Source organism: Rhagoletis zephyria, unplaced genomic scaffold (genome assembly GCF_001687245.7).
Source record: "Rhagoletis zephyria isolate East Lansing unplaced genomic scaffold, Rhagoletis_zephyria_1.1 Rzeph_scaffold_00789, whole genome shotgun sequence".
Classification (NCBI taxonomy): Eukaryota; Metazoa; Arthropoda; class Insecta; order Diptera; family Tephritidae; genus Rhagoletis; species Rhagoletis zephyria.
In genome coordinates this window covers 148,412-168,687 of record NW_016157873.1, presented here as the reverse complement: position 1 = coordinate 168,687, position 20,276 = coordinate 148,412, and the positions used below count along the sequence as shown (strand labels likewise).

Sequence of the window (20,276 nt, the reverse complement as noted above, 5' to 3'; positions counted from 1 at the left end):
TTTTTATATCTTTAAATATAACGATAATTATTTGTGGTAATCCATTCTAAAAAAATCTCAATAACTAATTTACCTAAAAAGCTGTTAATTTTATATCTAAATACAAATTAAGTCTAAAATTTTTATTTTTGGTTTATCAAAGTAAAAAAAAAAAATTTTGATCACTTACTTTCTTAATCTTAATAAATTTTAATATAAACACTCATGAATTAAAAATTTTCCTTACAAATACATACAATTAATCAAAATTTCTTTTATTCCATCTACAACTAATTTCAGTGTCCGCTAAGGTTCATCGGTTAATTGCTGGCTGAGAATTCGCCTTTGTCAAATTACGCTGGTATTAAATACCAAAACCACAGCCAACGCTACTTGAAGAAATACTATGCCAATTTTGTTGCAATCAACAACAATAACCACAAACAACAATCGGCAAGCAGCAGGCAACAAGCGTCAGACAAGACCAGAACACAGCAGCAACAGTGAGGCAGCCACATGGTGCCCAGATTACAAATGAATGCCAACAATGAGCAACATAAATCATAAGCGAAAATTAGCAACAATTATCTACAATAGCCACAGAAACGGGAGGAACGTTTGAAACGAGAATAAGTGAAAGTGCTGCAGTGATAAGACATACATATGTACCTACATAAATATGTTTATAGTTTAAAGGAAAACAAATGATTAATAACTTTGCGAAAAATGCATAAAAAAATAAGAAACAAAAAAATACTAGAAATGCCAACGGAATCAACCGGATAATTTACAACTATAACTTGAGCAAAATTCCTAAAAGTTCAGTATATGTATTTCTGTTTGAAGTAGCTTCCTATGCGCTTAAGTAATCGCTACTTAACAATATTCTGCAGCTATAAGCGAAACAACAAAAATTTGTGCTAATTGTGCGAACCATTAATATTTCGTGAAATTTAAACTACAAAAAAGTAAAAAAAAAACATAACTCTTATAATGTAAACAAGCAGCAACGCTGAAGGCGCAACAAACTTAAAGCAGAACTTTTAAAGTTATGAAAATATTTGCAGCGAAACGACTAAATACAGGGCGACAGTTGTTTTTTAGGCTGCATTTAATTAAAACTAAATTGCAACTGAGATAAAAATTCAACAAAAAAAAGTTTCAAATCATCTTGGCAAAGTAAAACTGCTGTGTTTCAAATTTATATATTACGACACATACATATTTATATATTATATACGCGTAGCAACATGGATAAGAAGGACAAATCGAAATCGAAATCAAAACCGAAACGTTTGAAGGCAAATAAAGAGTCGAGCACAGCATTGGATGTCGATTTATGGGAGGTAGGTGGATGCAAATCCTAATAAATTTTCAAATAATTTATAAGCTTAGATCATGTCAATAATTTCAAATACCTTACGATACACATTTTTTTTGCGTTTTGAAGATTAATCGGAACGATTCGATCGAAGCGCATTCAATTAAAACTGCCATTCCTTTTAAATTGCCCAAAATGTCATTGCAATATTTTATTTCCCATTTAAAGGTTTCAACAAAACTATTCCGCATCATAGCCATATTGATCAGTTAGTAGTAGCAAAGCAGCTGATTTAATTTTTTTTTGTTAATTATTTGCTCTTTAAATGTCAATTATTGTTATTTTTCACTAAAACTTAAAATTTTCAACATTTTTTCGCATCTGAAACCTTTTTTTTCATGAAAAAAAGCGATAGAAACCCAGCTTTCGGAACGTTCGCTTGAATCAGCAGCTGAAACGCTGATTTTTAGGCCTTGTAGAGGACGAATCGATGCTTCGGATGCAAACAAATTCACCAAGAAAAAAAGTTACACCAATTTTTTATTTTTTTTTTCAGTTTTAAATTTTTGTACAAGCTTTTATTATGTTTCACCTGTGTGTAATAAAATCTGACAATCAATTTTTAACCAACTTCCCGATGAGCTAGAGGCTCGAAATTTTAAACTTGGCTCAGAACCCGATGACATCCCCAACTTGATAGTTCATATATTTTCGTTTTCCAATAAAACCATTTTCGTCCATTTTAAAAGTCCAGGACGAGTTGATGCTCGAAGTTCATTTAGAGGTTGATAAAGCCATCTTAGAGAAAAAGGTTTCAAACAAAAGTTATGTATTTTTGTCCGCAGAATCCGAGTCTGTGGTAAAAGCATATATGTTCCATTAAAAAAACTTGGACTACCGGTCAGTCTAACCCATTTTCGGTCGAAACCAGACATCGATAGCGACTGTCAAAATCGGAAAGACCAATTTTTTCGTTTTGGAATTTAAAAAGAAGAGTTTAGAGTATATTGTGCCTAAATTTCACTGCAATCGCGGGCCTAGAATATATGAATAATTGCAATTGTTTAAATTATTGTTATAAAAGAATTACTTGTTTTGCAAATTTTATTCTGGAAATCTTTCTATTGTAAAGGGAAAAGCTTCAACAACTCTCAAAAAAAATTTCATCAAATGGGTCGCGAGTTACGAATTTTCCTCTCAAAAATTGCAATATTCTTATAATACCAAAAAAACAAAAACGAAGTGCAATTTCGAAAAACCGTCCAAAGTGTATTTTTGTTCTATAATTATCTACAGATTCCCACAATTGTCTTCACTTTCCAGAAAATCAATGAAAATTCATTGACACAGTTGGCGTGGTTTGAATCTTATACGACCAAAAGACAGAGCATCCAACGACTTAGTGGGTAATATTTTTGCGTTTTCCAATAAAAATCATTTTCCACCATTTTAAAAGGAGTGAACGGGTGGTGTAGGACACCCTGTATATAGTAAGTAATTTTTATAGCGAATAATTATTGATTTTCGGTCGTAGAATCCACAACCTCACTCAGAAAATGAAAACGGGCTTGTTTTTTCTGTACAACATCAAAACGCCACAGGAATTCTGGAGTCTTAGTTTCTAGAACATTAGAAAACTGAACCCGAATTTGTAGTAAGCACTCCAAAACCGGAGGGTTGCCAATTTTATGTAAATCAGAAAAATTTCGAAATGCTTAAATTTTTTTATCTTTCTCGGAACCCCCAAAAATAACTTAAGGATTTTTCGGGAACGTTGTGGATTTTTCGGAGTTTATCGAGATTCAGATTTTAATTTTTGGAATGTTTCGGTATTGATACTTTTATGGCTCTTCCCGTTTTTGTTGGGGTATTTTCCAAATCCTGTGTAGTTTATTTTTCGTGAATTTTTCGGCTTTTCTGGAAATTTCAATTTGAAAAGTACATTCAAATCCTGACTTTTCTTTTGATGAATATAAGGCGACACAAAGTTTGTTAATTAGTTAGTAGATTGGGTGTTACAGAGCAAGGCATACAGCGACGTTTGTATCCTTTGATGGGTCAGTACCTGGGTAGACGAATTTATAATTATATGAGATTGGATTGTGGATAAATTAAAATATTTCCATCTAAGCCTAGCTAACGCTGGACAATTACACAATCTGCTCCAACATCTCTTCGTATCCATTAAAGAGATGACATTCCATCACCGTGATAAAGCCAATCCGGTGCATGTGAGCGGGTAGATCATTATGGCTATTAAATACCCTTTGAGTAAGTTCATCTAGTATTGGCCCTATTCTAAAGATGTATGTCCTTTCTAGCGTAAGGATGACACATCACACCTGTCTAAGGTCCCTTACTATTCCCCACTCGGTAATTGCGAATCTCGAAGAGTACTAACTGAGTCGACAAAGTGATTCCGAGCTCATAAGAATCTTCCTTCGGCCAGTTCGTTGGCGTCCTCGTTACCTTCAATGTCCCAGTAACTTGGTATCCAGCACAGTGTTACCGTGGTTTTCTATGCCAGGAGTTGAAGAGTGTCAAGCACACCCCAGGTCGGCCAAACACTTAACAAAGAAGAAAAGGTCAGGACTGTCACAAGGTAAAGGCCTTCNACAAATCCTAATAAATTTTCAAATAATTTATAAGCTTAGATCATGTCAATAATTTCAAATACCTTACGGTACACTTTTTTTTCGTTTTGAAGATTAATCAGAACGATTCGATCGAAGCGCATTTAATTAAAACTGCCATTCCTTTTAAATTGCCCAAAATGTCATTGCAATATTTTATTTCCCATTTAAAGGTTTCAACAAAACTATTCCGCATCGTAGCCATGTTGATCAGTTAGTAGTAGCAAAGCAGCTGATTTAATTTTTTTTTCTTGAAATTAGTTGCTCTTTAAATGTCAATTATTGTTATTTTTTCACTAAAACCTAAAATTTTCAACATTTTTTCGCATCTGAAACCTTTTTTTCATGAAAAAAAGCGATAGAAACCCAGCTTTTGGAATGTTCGCTTGAATCAGCAGCTGAAACGCTGATTTTTAGGCCTTGCAAAGGACGAATCGATGCTTCGGATGCAAACAAATTCACCAAGAGAAAAATGTACACCAATTTTTATTTTTTTTCAGTTTCAATCTTTTTTACAAGCTTTTATTATGTTTCACCTGTGTGTAATAAAATCTGGCAATCAATTTTTAACCAACTTCCCGATGAGCTAGAGACTTGAAATTTTAAACTTGGGTCAGAACCCGATGACAATGCAATTATAAAGGGGAATTTACCCGATAGGTGGCGCAGGAGTCGATATATTTGTATTTATTGTCCGAAATAACTCCAAAAAAAATGTGCAGTTAGGTGGTACGGTAGTCGATTTTATTTTGATTAATAACTAACAAAAGCTTGTCTTAAAAAAAACGTATTTAAAACTATCTAGTTGTTTTATATTTGCACATTAGAGACCAGAATGAACAACAAAGAACACGTAAATGGGGTTTTTGTTCTAATGCTACTACCTGCTTCATATGCCTTGGCCTCATCACAATTTTTTTACATGGGTTAAAGTTTACACCTTTTGGCCACTTTTTCTATTGCATTACATACATTATTTTGTCTTCAAAAATTTTGCGGGCATTTTTTTAGAACATTTTAACCACTTATCTCTTACCAAAAACGGGTCTTTTCGACCCTTATTTGAAAGATTTTACATGTGAGATCATTAAAAACGGCAGATAGGAAGTGGAAAAAATCATCCAATTAAAGTTGTAAATACAAGCCGACCTTAAACGAACATCCTCTCAATATATCGATTTACAGGCTGTCGTAAACCACCCGTCTACACCTTATAAAATGTAGGGTAATGATTTCTGTTCGAAAACGCTAAAATGCGGCCTACCAAGTCGGCCGATGCTCTAATTTTTGATCGTATTACGGCCTCATGTTTCGACCTTAAATCCTTTTTTTTTAGATGGTAATTTTTGTAGGGAACTCTTTTCTGAAATGGATTTCCGGTTAAAAGAATAGACTTCCGGTTGGTTTAACCCACTTCGGTCGTAACCGGAGTCGGTAATATGAGTAGTAGTTCATATATTTTCGTTTTCCAATAAAACCATTTTCGTCCATTTTAAGAGTCCAGGACGAGTTGAAGCTCGAAGTTCATTTAGAGGTTGATGAAGGCATCTTAGAGAAAAAGTTTTCAAACAAAAGTTATGTCCGAGTCTGTGGTAAAAGCATATACGTTCCATTAAAAAACTTGGACTTTCGGTCAGTGTAACCCATTTTCGGTCGAAACCGGAAGTCGATTATACGACCAGAAGATAGAGCATCCAAAGATTTAATGGGTCACATTTTTGCGTTTTCCAATAAAAATCATTTACCACTATTTTAGAAGGAGTGTTCGGGTCGTCTACGACACCCTGTATACAGTAAATAATTTTCATAGCGAATAATTATTGATTTTCGGTCGTAGAATCCAAAACCTCACTCAGAAAATGAAAACGGGCTTGTTTTTTCTGTACAACATCAAAACGTCACAGGAATTATTGCAGCTTAGTTTCCAGAACCTTAGCAAACCCTCTCTTAAAAACCTCCGGCTACAAATTTTCCTAAAATCAGAAAATGTTTGAAATTAAATGCTTGTATTTATTTATCTTTCTCGGAACCCTCCGAAATAACTTCGAGATTTTTCTGGAACGTTCTGGATTTCTCGGAGCTTATCGAGATTCAGATTTTAATTTTTGCAATGTTTCGGTGTTGGTATTTTTATGGCAAATCCTGGTATTTTTTCGCGAAATTTTTCTGAAAATTTCAATTTGAAAAGTAGTACATTCAAATTGTGACTCTTCTTTTTATGAATATAAGGCAACTTTGAGTTCAAGCAGCGGAATCCAACTAAGCGACACAAAGTTTGTTCATTAGTTAGTAGATCGGGTGTTACAGAGCAAGGCATACAACGACGTTTGTATCCTTTTGATGAGTCAGTACCTGGGTAGACGAATTTATAATTATAGGAGATTAGATTAAAATAAAATATTTCCCTCTAAGCTTAGCTAACGCTGGACAATTACACAATCTGCTCCAACATCTCTTCATCTCCATTAAAGATACGACATTCCGTCACCGTGGTAAAACCAATCCGGTGCATGCGAGCGGGTAGATCATTATGGCGATTAAATACCCTTTGAGTAAGCTCATCTACATAGTATTGGCTCTATTCTAAATATGTATATTCTTTCTAGCGTAAAGATGATTCACATCACACCTAAGGTCCCACCCACTCGGTAATTGCGAATCTCGAAGAGTACTAACTGAGTCGACAAAGTGATTCCGACTTCATAAGTCAGTCAGTCATAAACGCACCTTTCAAACCCTTTGCAATGTTCAATCTGGCACATCAAAGTGACACAGACTTCTCGGTTTGGGATTTTGGTCTGAAATTTTCTCCTAAACCCAATTTCTTTTAGAACGAAGTCGTAAATATCTTATCTTTCCATAGTCTCTTATGAAAGCTAATACCAAGAAGGTCGAACAGACACTTAACAAAGAAGAAAAGGTCAGGACTGTCACAAGGTAAAGGCCTTCTACAGTAAACTCCAAATTACGATTATATTCTTTTCCATATCGAAACGTACTTATTAACGACAATTCATGGATACCAGGCCTTTGTAAGGTCATTTCAGCCATCTGCACCCAGAAAAAGTCAGCTAAATAAATTTCTATTAACGCTTGATGTAGTTATAGTTACATTTTCTGCTTATAGCCACCAAATCCTGTGTTGCAAGAAATATTTTTAGCTGACTTTTTTCTGGGTGTGGCTATCGGTGACTAAGCTTTTCTTACAATATCCCTCTTTTGTCAATATTTTGAGGGTGAAAATTTTGAAAAGCTGAGGCATAAAAAATTTAATTTTCGTACCCGGTTTTTTCTTCTTAAAACTGTATATTGCTGTCAGTGTACCTATATTTCGGGCTTAAATTCGTCACTTTTCCCCATGCATCGGTGACATAAAATGTTGGTAAGGATATTTTAATTGCTTTCTAAACAAAATAATTGCATAAATTTAGCTGGCACGACCGAAACATTTGTCGACTTCAACATTAAAAATGTAAATTATCTACATTTGGCAGCAATTTGTGTTGTCATTATAACTTTAAATACCTCACTCTTTCGCCATCACGCGCTGCAAACTAAATTTTCCTACATTCCGCGAGCTACTTAAAAATGAATGTGGAATGTTAAAAAGCGCACAAAATTGTCCTTAACATTTAAAATGAAAATGGAGTGTCCCAAAGCGATGATAAAATAGAGGCAAAAAAGCATAAAATGTCCAAACCTACCATACACTCGGGTAGGTGGATAATTCAAAGTGAAGGTTGAAGTGTTGCACAAGTGTTGGGTTAGTTGTTACAGTTGTGTTTTGTTTTTTGTCATATTCTCTTTTATTTTTATTTTATTTTTTGTTTTTATTGCTGCCATTTGACAGTAAATTATTGTTGAATTGCGAAATAAAGCGCCATCAACTAACTGACCGTCGCGACGTTTGTTGTTAGTAAATGCATGTAGGTATATTAGGGTGGGCCTCACAAAATAACAACATCTAAATTTTTGCATGGGGCAGTCATCATTTTTGGACTACGTACTAATGAAGACATCCACGAAAATTTAAAATTTTTTAACAAATTTTGTAGGGTCACTAACAGTATTTGAAAAAAAAATTTATTTAAAAAAAATCGCAAAGATTCGGCAAAATTTTGGCTTTGCCAGCTATAGCTCAGCGTATTGAAACTTATTTATATAAATTCACAAGCTTGCTGAATTATAGCCGGCCAAAATAAAAATTTTTTCGAAATTGGGCAATCAAAAAAAATTAAATTTGTTCAAACGCTGGTAGTGATTCCCAAACTTGTTTTTAAAATTATTAAATTTCCGTTGTTGTCTTTATTTTGTACATAGAACAAAATAAGAGGGTGTTCCATAATGTTGATATTTTAAGGGCCGCCCTAATGTATTTGGTATGTACGTGTTTACATATTTAGGCCATGACGCTTTTTGGCATTTAGTCATAGTCATGGATTGTTGGCTGCCTGCCAAATTGCTGTTATTGTGCTTTGCCATTCTCTCTCTCCCGAGCCGCCTTCTCATCGCAATGGCTTTGAAAATTAGTGCACCCTCAGCGGAAAAGTGTGTGCGAGAAGTGTGAAGGGATGCTGATTTTTGTATATGTATGTACATAACATAATTGTAGTTTTTGTTTCTCTCTCGTTTTTTGTCATTCACGCCTTCAAAGTGTCAACGACAAATGTTACCAATTTGATAGCCAAAAGCAACATGGCTGCTCCTGCGCTGCTGGCACTGATAGTTGGCCGCACACACTTGCCCTTAACATTGTTCTTTGTTGTTGTTTTTTTTTTTTTAAATTTTTGCACCCGGCTTGTGCTGTTGTATAGTCTTCTGTATTCTATCACTAACGCTGTTCAACTATACTGAACAAGGATTTGTGTAGGCTCTGCCTTCAGTGCTAATAGTAAAGCAAAGCCACCACCCCTCTATTGTCTTGAACAACTTTCAATTCTAAACATACACAACTATACTAGTTGCTAGCTAAGTCTCATGCCACACACACTTGTTCACACACACTTTATTATTTGTGCTCACCACCCACCCACTAGTAAATATCCCACCGAAAATCTACTTGACCTCCGCCTCTACGTCAAGGTTGTTTACCTTGAATTATTTGTTTGTTTTGCTCTTTTACCTTGTCAGCCTCCATCATAGCGCAGCACTTACACATACATACATTCATACATACTTGTTAATTCTTTTGTTTAATGTTCATTCAAGTTCAAGCTTTCGGATTTCCGTTTTTCTTATCTTAATTATTCTTTGCAAGTAATTAAATTCTTTCAATTGTACATACATACGTATGTATAATAAATTGTAATGGGGTTAAAGGTCAGTGTTAGCATCAGTGCCATTCAGGATTAGTGCGCACATACATTTTTGTATGTAGGAAATAAAATATTTAAGCTTTTGTCAAAGCTGCTAAGAAGATTGTATGATTGCCTTTTGTCATCTATTTATAACAATCAAGTACTTATGGCTGAAGAGATAATGAATAAAGTGTAAGATAAATAGTTTCCTTTTCCTTTCAAATGGTAAGGTGGTATTGGAAGCGTGAATGTGAATATCTTATCAAACAAACTTAATGATCTTTTTGCAGTAGGCCCCAACGAGTACCGACAATTTATTACTATTCCCGGCAGGGCTGCCAACTCATTTTTGAGAATTCCCCGATTTTGCCCGAAATTTCGTAAAATTCTCCACCCATAGATATNGATAAAATAGTTTCCTTTTCCTTTCAAATGGTAAGGTGGTATTGGAAGCGTGAATGTGAATATCTTATCAAACAAACTTAATGATCTTTTTGCAGTAGGCCCCAACGAGTACCGACAATTTATTACTATTCCCGGCAGGGCTGCCAACTCATTTTTGAGAATTCCCCGATTTTGCCCGAAATTTCGTAAAATTCTCCACCCATAGATATCTCCTTATTAAAAAAAAAAAATATTTGTATTTTGATATATTTTGCTGGTCTTTCTGTTTATTTTATTTCTAAATTTTATTTATCTATGTATTCATAAATCAACCCAAACTTTTGAAAAGTTAGTGAACAAATACAAAAAAAAATTTACATATAATACTTACATATATACTTACATATATAAATATATAGTTCATTCTCCAATAAAAACCGTATAAATCCAAGTTTCAAACTTTCTGCAATATCGAAAAATTCAGCAAGCTTTCGTAAAAAATTTCGAGCTTTTTTAATTCGATTCCCTAGAAAGANTCTACAGTAAACTCCAAATTACGATTACATTCTTTTCCATATCGAAACGTACTTATTAACGACAATTCATGGATACCAGGCCTTTGTAAGGTCATTTCAGCCATCTGCACCCAGAAAAAGTCAGCTAAATAAATTTCTATTAACGCTTGATGTAGTTATAGTTACATTTTCTGCTTATAGCCACCAAATCCTGTGTTGCAAGAAATATTTTTAGCTGACTTTTTTCTGGGTGTGGCTATCGGTGACTAAGCTTTTCTTACAATATCCCTCTTTTGTCAATATTTTGAGGGTGAAAATTTTGAAAAGCTGAGGCATAAAAAATTTAATTTTCGTACCCGGTTTTTTCTTCTTAAAACTGTATATTGCTGTCAGTGTACCTATATTTCGGGCTTAAATTCGTCACTTTTCCCCATGCATCGGTGACATAAAATGTTGGTAAGGATATTTTAATTGCTTTCTAAACAAAATAATTGCATAAATTTAGCTGGCACGACCGAAACATTTGTCGACTTCAACATTAAAAATGTAAATTATCTACATTTGGCAGCAATTTGTGTTGTCATTATAACTTTAAATACCTCACTCTTTCGCCATCACGCGCTGCAAACTAAATTTTCCNGTTCTAGTATAATAACGTGCAAGTTTCAAGTGGCTAAAAATTTTCGTTTTAGAATTTTGTTTGGTGTTGGTTGCGGTTTTCTTCCAAATTAAAATAAATTGTTTCATTCACTATAGGAAAGCAAATGCGACAAAGATAGTTCTAAAAAATCAACGGTTATTTGCATATTGGAAGGGTTGCAAAATAAGTACTGTTAGTTGCAGTTGTATTTCTTATGCCACTTTTTTAACTCATTATGAAATTAGTGAAGCAAAAAAGAAAATAATTAGTCACATCTAATTTCTCGCAAAAAAACCAGTTCATCCCCCGGTTCCCCATGTAAACCGAAGTTCCCCACAAAAACGGTCCGTTCCCCGATTCCCCACGCAAACTCAAATTCCCCGCAAATCGGGGAATTACCCACGAATTGGCTTCCCTGATTCCCGGCTTCATTATTCTGGTGCCTACTGATTTCAAAGCCAGTGACTGTCTACGTAGACAGCGCCCTTCTGTATTCTCTATAGCAGTGCCAGCCGAAGATAAAAAATCAGCCGAATAGCCCGAATACGGAAACCAGGCCGAACCTACGGCAGGACACTAGTTCCTACCACCCTACTATGAGTAAATTAAAGCGCTCTAAAAATGATTAAGCTTTTGCTAATAAAGTAATTTGATTATTCCAGTAGAACCATTTAAAAAAAGTTATTGCCGAATCTAAGTGTCACCGAAAAATATAAAAAGGCCACCCCTAGTAAAAAAAAGAAAGAAAAATCAGAATTGCCTCGCAAAATTACTTTAGACAAGCCCATTATGTCAGAGGTTTTACTATGAGCAGTTCATTTATATAATAACTGCATATAGAAGGGTTTGAATATAAGCCTACGAAATATTTTTCTTTCAAATTTAAATCTCATCATTGAACTAGCTCAACGGACTCATTTTTTTTGGACTTTAACTGGTAAGAAGCAATCTAAATCAATAAAAATAAAAATTATAAATCTTCTGGTCAGTTCTAAAACATACATATAGGAGTTATGAATTGATTTCGAAAATTCTGAGGCGAGAATTCTGCCGCTTTACAAAAATAGTCCAGATAATATTTTTTTTTGCAACACATACAATAATTTCATTTTCATACCTAAGGTATATGTAATGCCATTTATTTTTATCGAAATTCAACACAAATATTTTAGTAATTTTCCTCCTTCACACATTTTCGCTCTATCATTGCATAAATAACATTCTTGCAACAGTTTGTTTATTTAATTTCTCTTTTCTCAACGCCCGTGGGGATTATGTGTTGACAGTTGTTGTTGCCCCTCATACGCCCCGCGCTAAAACACTTTAATCATTGATTCATTGATTCATATTCATTCGTCTATGCCATAGAGCGCGCATATAAGCAATTCATTCATTAATTTCGCTACATCATTGTTTATGCATTTTTGTGCGCAATGGCAGCAGTTGCACTTACTGTACTGCACTGCTGCACTACTCCCACGAGCATATATCGCCGATGCGCTGATGTGTTGCTCAGTTGAGTGTTGATTGCCGTCATCTGTCAATAATTAAGCAATTTGAAGGGAAATATTCGAACGTTTTTTTTTTTTTTGATTTATTGCAGAAATAGTTTTTAAACAAACACTTCCACACACACGACAAGTCGCACATGCTGGCACACGCCCACCACCGCCCGTGCAGTGCATTTGCATTTGCATATCGTTGCAAATTCACACTCCCACGTATCTGGATTTGGGTGTAAAGTTTTCTATAATCGCCTTCACGTAATTTTTCAAAGGTCAAATGTAATGGCAGCTAAACGAAATCAGTGCTCTGCGCCGCTTGACGTGGCGTGCATGTACTATGTAATTACTATTTCATCCTATTCTATGTATTCCATTCGCTCGCTTCCATTCTAATAAACATGACGGCATGCCATTTTGCACACAATTCGATATTTTGTATGCATTAGCGTGCAGGCAGGGATAGCCAACGTATAGATAGTAGTTAGTTTAGGTGTATGTGTGTGTTTTTGTGCGCACGATATTGCCGCCTGGTAATATAATAAACTTAATTATCGGCTCTATGGTGCCTTTTATTTGGATATTCATGGCTAAGTGTGAAACAATGGATATGCCTTATTGCATTCGCGATATTGTATTATGCAAGTAGACAGCTGAATGTTAGTGAGATTCAGATTAATTATGTTCCACAAAATTTTGTATATAACAAGTACTTATGTCATAATTTTGAAGTATGTAATAGGAAATGCTGAGCGCGATAAAGCGATAACGAATAAGGAATAGAGCCCAGCTGGGCTGCCAACTTGGCTCAAATGGCACTCAATTTTTCAATTTTGGCACTTTGTGGAAAATTGTGATATGTATTTCAATTAGTGTTGGGAAGTGTCGAGTACTTTTGAGGATCGAGTTCTTTAGTATCGATACTTTTGAGGATCGGGTATTTTTGAGAGTACTAAGTACTTTTTTTTTAATATACACATGTGGGTAACATTTCAAGCTGACAGCACTTTATCCAAATTAAAATATTAATCCCAAATTACGTCAAATGAATGGCTAGCTTTACTGGATAAAATTATTGCACTTGAAAACTACATACCCGTAAGTTCAAATTAAGTACAATAATTTCTGAATGATTGGAACAAAGTATTTTTGAGTACTGACTACTTCCGAGTTCTTTTAAGTTCTGAGTACTTTCGAGTTCTATTTTGAGTACTGAGTACTTTGGAGTACTCAGTATCGTTACTTTTAAAATCGGGTTCTGTCGATCCTTTCGAGAATCGAGTTCTGAGTACCTTTGGCATCGATACTGCCCAATACTAATTTCAATACATTTTTGTGAAATCCTTTGCGTATACTTCTTTTTCTCAACCAAAATTTTGTAATTTCTATAGTGTATACAACTGGCTTGTCTTACTTTGGCATTGGACTTTTGTTTTAGGAATGCATTTCTAATTTTAATACTAATTGGGAAGAATTAAAAATAATGATACCTTTTTTGGCACTTTTATTTTTCTATTTGGCACATTTCAGCACTTTTTTATCCTCAATATGGCACTTCATAGCTAAGTACAGTTGGCAGCCCTGGAGCTGAGGCATCCAAGCAGTACCGCGATTACATAAACGTAGTGTGCGGTAATTCAATGAATTAGATTAATTTTTAAATGAATTGAGTGTAGGTCGCCTACAGAGTAGAGATGACGTTTTTAAATTGATTAAATCGAAGATCGATTAATCGAGTCCTTCCGATTCGATTTTTTGTCCATTTATTAGTTCCGATTCGATCCGTGAATCGATCAAAAAAAGTCGAGAATTGGCATTCGATTTTTCATCAATTTAAGCATATTGATCTACGGTTTGCCCTAGAAAATCTATAAAATTTTTAATAAAGTTGAGTTTGAGGTTACAAAAAATGCATGCTTGGACAGCTCCCACCTTTTCAACCTGAGAAAGTAGAGCCCAAAGAATTCAATGACCTGCTAATGACTGGTTAATAATACTACAATAAAAACTATAAGCTTGTGCATATCTAGCTCCTTCGTCAGTCCCTGCGTTGTTGGCGCACATGAATGGTGTTACTTGAATGCCTGGAATTTTTTCGAAGACTGAATTTTTTCCGCCCAACAATGCCCAGCGATGCTTTCGCTAGAGTTGTTGATGATTCCCTACCTGGGGATGTTCAGATCTGCGTTTCTACTTTGGAGACTTGTCTATACCCCTTGCCTGGAAGACCGGCATGTTATGGATCTGCATGATTTCAGCTTCTGGCCACCTCTCAAGCTTGCTTGCTACGCTTGTACACTCCCTAACCACCCTCGCCTTCTTGCAATCTACAAGAAGCATTCCTGACCTAAGGTGGACTCCACTCTTTTATGCGGACCCCCAGATTTGGATTTAGCCTGTTGCTCTCTGTACCAAAGTGCTGGCTGACTACTTCTCCACTTTACAGTGAACGCGGTTCTCTGCTCTAGTGTTTTTCCATTTCTCCGATCGTCGGCGGGCAATATGGTAGCCCACTCCAATGTTGTCTCTCTCGTTTGGTCTGGGTTACTTCATCTGTTCGATGACGCTCTTCCTGTCACCCACGCCTTCGTTTTGCGAACTCCAGCTCAATGATTGTTTTTAAGTGAGCTATTTCGGGTGATTTGCCGTAGCGTAGTGATTTTAAGTAGCGGAAGTTCTATTTATTTATCTACCACACTACTCAACCCATGCCTTCCGTGATCATCTAGCCACGCTGGTCTTCCAGACGGTGTTATTGTCGACTGTTAGCATCAAAAATGCTTCTTGATCGGGCTTTTATATCTATGTATGCTCTCGAGACCTGGGTCTAAGGCAATGTCTGGACGACGATCCGCCGGATCTAGGTTTCGACGTTGATGTGATGGACGTGTGCCTCGCTCGATAATCGGATGCGGTTGCCTTGCTCTGTATGGTAGAAAGTTTTTTTGCGCCTAGAAGTGCAAGCTCAATAGTCCTCGAGTGCGCAATAAACATGGAAAACTCTTTGACCGACGAAATTTGTGTGCCAACTCGTTTTTGGAGCTGTTGTTTGGTTATTGTTTTTGCTGACAAGCGGAAACTCAGCCATCGGCCGCGGTAGATTAGGTCACCGCTACTGCACAAAGAGATTCTGTGTTGAGAAGGGGCTGTTCGAATACAGCGGATTGTCCTCCTGGCTGCAAAGTGTATAATCGCACAGAGTTGTGTTGCACCCTGGATTTGGAATTTACAGTTTTTTGTCATCATCTACAAACAGATCTGCATATCAGCTTGGACCTAAGCCACATAGGATTTAACTAAGCCTCTTCGCCACGGAAATATGTATCCCTGCCTCAGCGGGTTATAGGTAAGAGCGTTCTACTTTAAAAAGTTACATCATACGCCATTTGAGAAGTGCATGCATGTAAGCGACTTATTTCAGAAGTAAATAGCACGGGTTGTTTATGCAACCATTTTTGCATACTTTTAGATGCCTTCGGCAAAAATCCTTCTTAATCCTGCATCTTATGGAGTATAAAAAGTGGGAAACTTGCTTAAACAATATATTTTGTGCTAAATTATTCGCTCACCAGTTTCGCCTTCAATTAAAAGAACTAAATAGTTGACAAGTCAGTGCTAATTAAACCAAATGCACTACTGTCCATCAAATCACTACTAGCGGAATCGATCTTCGTCTACTACCTCATTTTCTATAATACTCGTAATTCCTTGCCTACTTTAAAAATTCGTCTGCTTATGAATTCCGCACAATTTAACAATTAAATGCAAGTCAGCCAATTCAAAACTTTTGCTAGCACTTAGCTACCCTCCCAGCAGTAAATATTTATCTGAGTTCATTAATCAATATTTTACTTCTTTAAGCGAGCACTTCAAAGGTATGCAAAATAAGCAAATAAAATATGCCACAAATTGCAGAGGGAAATCAAGAAAAAAAATTTTAGGAAAGGGGGAAATAAGCTTGCTTGCTAATTCAGCAACATCACCTCAACGAATCGGTAACTTTTCAGCATAATCTACTCATCAACTTCCGACTCAGCGAATCAACGAGTGAATTTTACCACTTGAAATGTGTGTTTTTTTTCTAAATATATTGCACATAAATATTTTCACATGTTCCGTACGTAAGAAAATACTTATGTATGCGCATAAATAGAATACGCGAGCTGTACATACATATGTATTTGCTATGAGTTATGTGGCAGTGACGGTTGTGCATTTGCATAGTTGTTAAGCATACTTCAACATTATTCAAAATAAGTATTAAAACTACTTATATGAGAAACGTTGCTAACAGAAAAATGAATGTGTAAAAATGAAAATTTTCGGAAATCAAGTTTGGACGTTTTTTTACGAGACTTAACTCTACATTTATGCAATTGAAATTGTAAAATTTTGTAGTTTCCGTGTACGCATGCTTTTCTGCGTTTTCGTATAACATAGAACACCCATAGAACACTTCAAAACTGATAAATTTGCACATTCATGCTTCTAGCATAAGGGCGACGATATACATATGTACATAAATACATGCATGAATAAATAAAAATTAAATCTGCTTTTAGGCGTAAAACAGCTGACATGGTTGGTTAAAGTACTAAATGGGTGTTGGTACTTTTGAAGCTAGCACACCCACGCACATTATACTAGCAGTGTTGCCAGTTTAGCCATTTTACGGCAAGATTTAGCCGGTTGCTCTAGCAAACAGGCGGAGAAAATCTGGTTTAGCCGGCAGCCGATTTGTTAGTTGTTTCGCAAAAAAAAAAAAAAGGCTTAGCCGATTTTGCTGTAGGCCTTATTTTCTTAAAATTAAAATACATACGTTCGCTTTTTTACAAATTTAGCAACCCAACATCTATTAGAAATGCCTAGCCTTATCTTGGAGAAAATTTTCCTGTCGGACTGTGTTACATAAAATTTAAAGACAATTTTTTCAAATCCGAAAAGTCCTGAGAGACTGTGCCGATTTTAATGATTTTTATTTTAAGCGAATATTGAGTGGCCAATATACATATAAACTGGGACGCCACATTTTAGCAAGTTTTGGCTATCTTTCTTCAGTTTGTTTAGTTTATATAGTTATTATTTGTTTAATAAAAGTGTAGCTAATTACTTAAAAAACACCATTTATTTAAATCCACATTTTATACTTTGTGCTAAAATTATGAAAATTTAGAAATTTTCACCAAAATTTTTTTATTTTTTAAGCAGCATCTTTAAAGATTTCAAATTTTAGTATAATAAAGTGCAAATTTGAAGTCACCAACACATGCCGTTGATTTTTGGCAATTTTTTTGTTGACGGAGTTCCGCATTTTTTCCCCAGATAAAAAATGGTAGAATACACTTTTTATGGAAAAAATGCGTAACACCGACCTACAAAAAATGCAAAAAATCAACGGTAGGTCCTAGCTATTTCAAATTTGCACCATATGTTAAAATTTAATAGACCAAAAAACTGCATAGCATAAAGAAGATTTTTCATAATTTTGCACAAAGTTTGAAGTTTGGATTTATATGTGTTTGTTATGTATTCAGCTATATTTTCATAGGAAAATAATAAACATTAAATAAACTAAGGAAAAATAGCCACAACTAAAACACTAAACACACTAAAACAAAAACAACTCGTGAGATGTGCTCATATATGTATATGTAAATGCCCTTTATATGCAATTACAATCATAGTTAAATTTCTACTTCGTCTTCCCACTTCCAGCAAAATGAGGATCGCTTCACCACCGTTGAACTGCCCGCCAGCGCCAAAATGCCGAACAGCAGCAGCGCCCCGGCAACAGCAGCTGCAACAAGCACCACACCCGCTAGCGGCGGCAGCAGCGCACACAGCAAAGCCATCAGCATTAGCATTGGTGGTGATGGTGGCGACGGGCCCGATGGTCCACCAGGTGGCGGGCGTGATCCCATCGATGCAATCAACTATCCACCTAATACGCCCACCACACCTGCTTCGAAGGTAGCCATTGGCGGTGGCGATTCGGGTGCTGCACTCATTGCACTCGACACAGGTGAGCCCAGCGAGCCGGAGCGTGGCAATTGGACGGGACGCTTTGATTTTCTACTCTCACTGCTCGGCTACTCGGTGGGACTGGGCAATGTGTGGCGCTTTCCCTATCTGTGCTACAACAATGGCGGCGGTAAGTATGATGCGTGAAGATGACAGTGAATTGGGACTTTTTATGTCTACTTCTCTGCGGTGTGTTTTTTTGCCAATTGCTCTTTTTACAGGCGCCTTCCTCATACCCTTTACAATAATGTTAATTATCGCCGGCTTGCCGCTCATGTTCATGGAACTTTCGTTCGGTCAGTATGCCGCTTTGGGTCCAATAGCAATCTATCGTCGCTTTTGTCCACTATTTCGTGGTCTCGGCGCTGGCATGGTTATCGTCTCGGCCATTGTAATGCTCTATTATAATTTGATTATTGCCTGGACAATATTCTATATGTGCGCTTCGTTTCGTCGTGTGCTGCCATGGCAGAATTGTGAAGCTGCTTGGAGCACTGAAAGTGAGTACCACAACAAAAGTTACTATCTTAATATTTATTATACTAAATACATATTTAAGTATGTATGCGTAAATGTTTGTATGTATGTGCTTGAGTTAGGCAGTAGGGCTAAGTAAAATTCAGAGCGACCTCAGGAGGCATTAAGACATCCTGCGTCAGCTTCATTTTGTTGACTTGCAAAGTGCTTTGAAAATATATTAGAGTTAATTTAATGCTTTGTTGCGTTTAGCCGATTAAGCGAAAATTTTATGTGGGTGTTATAATTGACTTAAAAATGTACACTTAGTTGGGGATAAGAGAGTACACGTTTTTCTTTACGCCGCGTAAACTTTACAACTTGCAACTCACAAATATGTATAGGAAGTCTTAAGTTTGTTGCTACTTGTAAGCCGCGGTTTTGCCATGGAAAACTAAAAACTTTAAAATTTAAAATTTTTAGAAAGATTTGTAATTTAGTAAAATTGGGTTTTTAGTTTTTCACTCTGACGTCAGTACTTCAAAAATTATTAAAAAATTCACAGAAATGTGCTTAGAGGAGAAGTGTGGGTATCAAGATTCAAGCTTTTGGTGCAAAAGGACTGGTAAGTATTGAAAATGTTCTTTTAAAATTGTATCCTTGAAATTTCGCAATAGTTGTTTTTGAAAAATTATATGTTAAGGACTTATATAAACTCGATAACATCCTCGAATTTCGTCCTTCTAACTTTATTAGCTTAAAAAATTACCTATTAGTCCTTGTGAATCCAAAAATGTTTAATTTTTTAAATTCTAAGGAAATTTCCTCTTGCATTTCGTACTCATATTTTGGTTCTACATTGCATTGAATTTTTTAAATAGTTTTTGGTATTAATCATATCTTTGAAATAACAAAGTCCTTTAAAATAAATCCTGATGTCAGAGAAAAAAAAATAAAAACGCCGCGATACAAAAATCATGTTTGGTGACTTTAATGCCTGGATAGGCAAAGGGAGTACTTTTGGTCTTCCAGTTAAAAATTTAGCTCACGCGACTAAACCTCCACTACTGCTGGTCGACTACATTGGAGCCTAAGAAAAGCATACAAAGATTCAATAGTAAAACGTTGATGCCACCAGATCGAAAAACGCAAAACCATATCGATCTTGCTGTGATAGGCGAAAGTAACGTTTCTAGTGTTCTAAACGTATATAGGTAGTACGAGCAGTCATTTACTCGGACCGCTATATGGTGGCAGCCAATATTTGTACGTAATCGGCTCTATATAGCAAAGCTCGTCATATAGGTACCTGCATAATTTAATAGACAAGGAAAACTCGGAAGCCAACAGATTCAACACTCAGCTCTCGTTACCACGACAGTCGCATCTAGGTAACCGGAACGACCTATATGCATATCTGGCCAAGGACTGTCACTAGCATCGTTCCTCAAAAACTCTTTGGTGAATTTGCATGCTATTACAGCAACAGCACTCAGCTCTGAATGCGGCTCTCTGATATCATTGTTCA

General features: G+C 35.9%; 1 protein-coding gene across 1 annotated transcript in view; it reads left to right on the top strand.

Moving 5' to 3' along the window:
- Window positions 1-289: 289 nt before the first annotated feature.
- Window positions 290-20,276, top strand: part of LOC108361554 (sodium- and chloride-dependent glycine transporter 1-like) — a gene marked incomplete at its 3' end in the record, with an annotated part of 62,986 nt that continues 42,999 nt past the window's right edge. Inside the window, exons 1-3 of the mRNA XM_017614192.1 lie at window positions 290-1,325; window positions 17,987-18,422; window positions 18,514-18,792. Coding sequence (XP_017469681.1) covers window positions 1,230-1,325; window positions 17,987-18,422; window positions 18,514-18,792 — 811 coding nt within the window. The remainder of the gene's footprint in view (window positions 1,326-17,986; window positions 18,423-18,513; window positions 18,793-20,276) is intronic.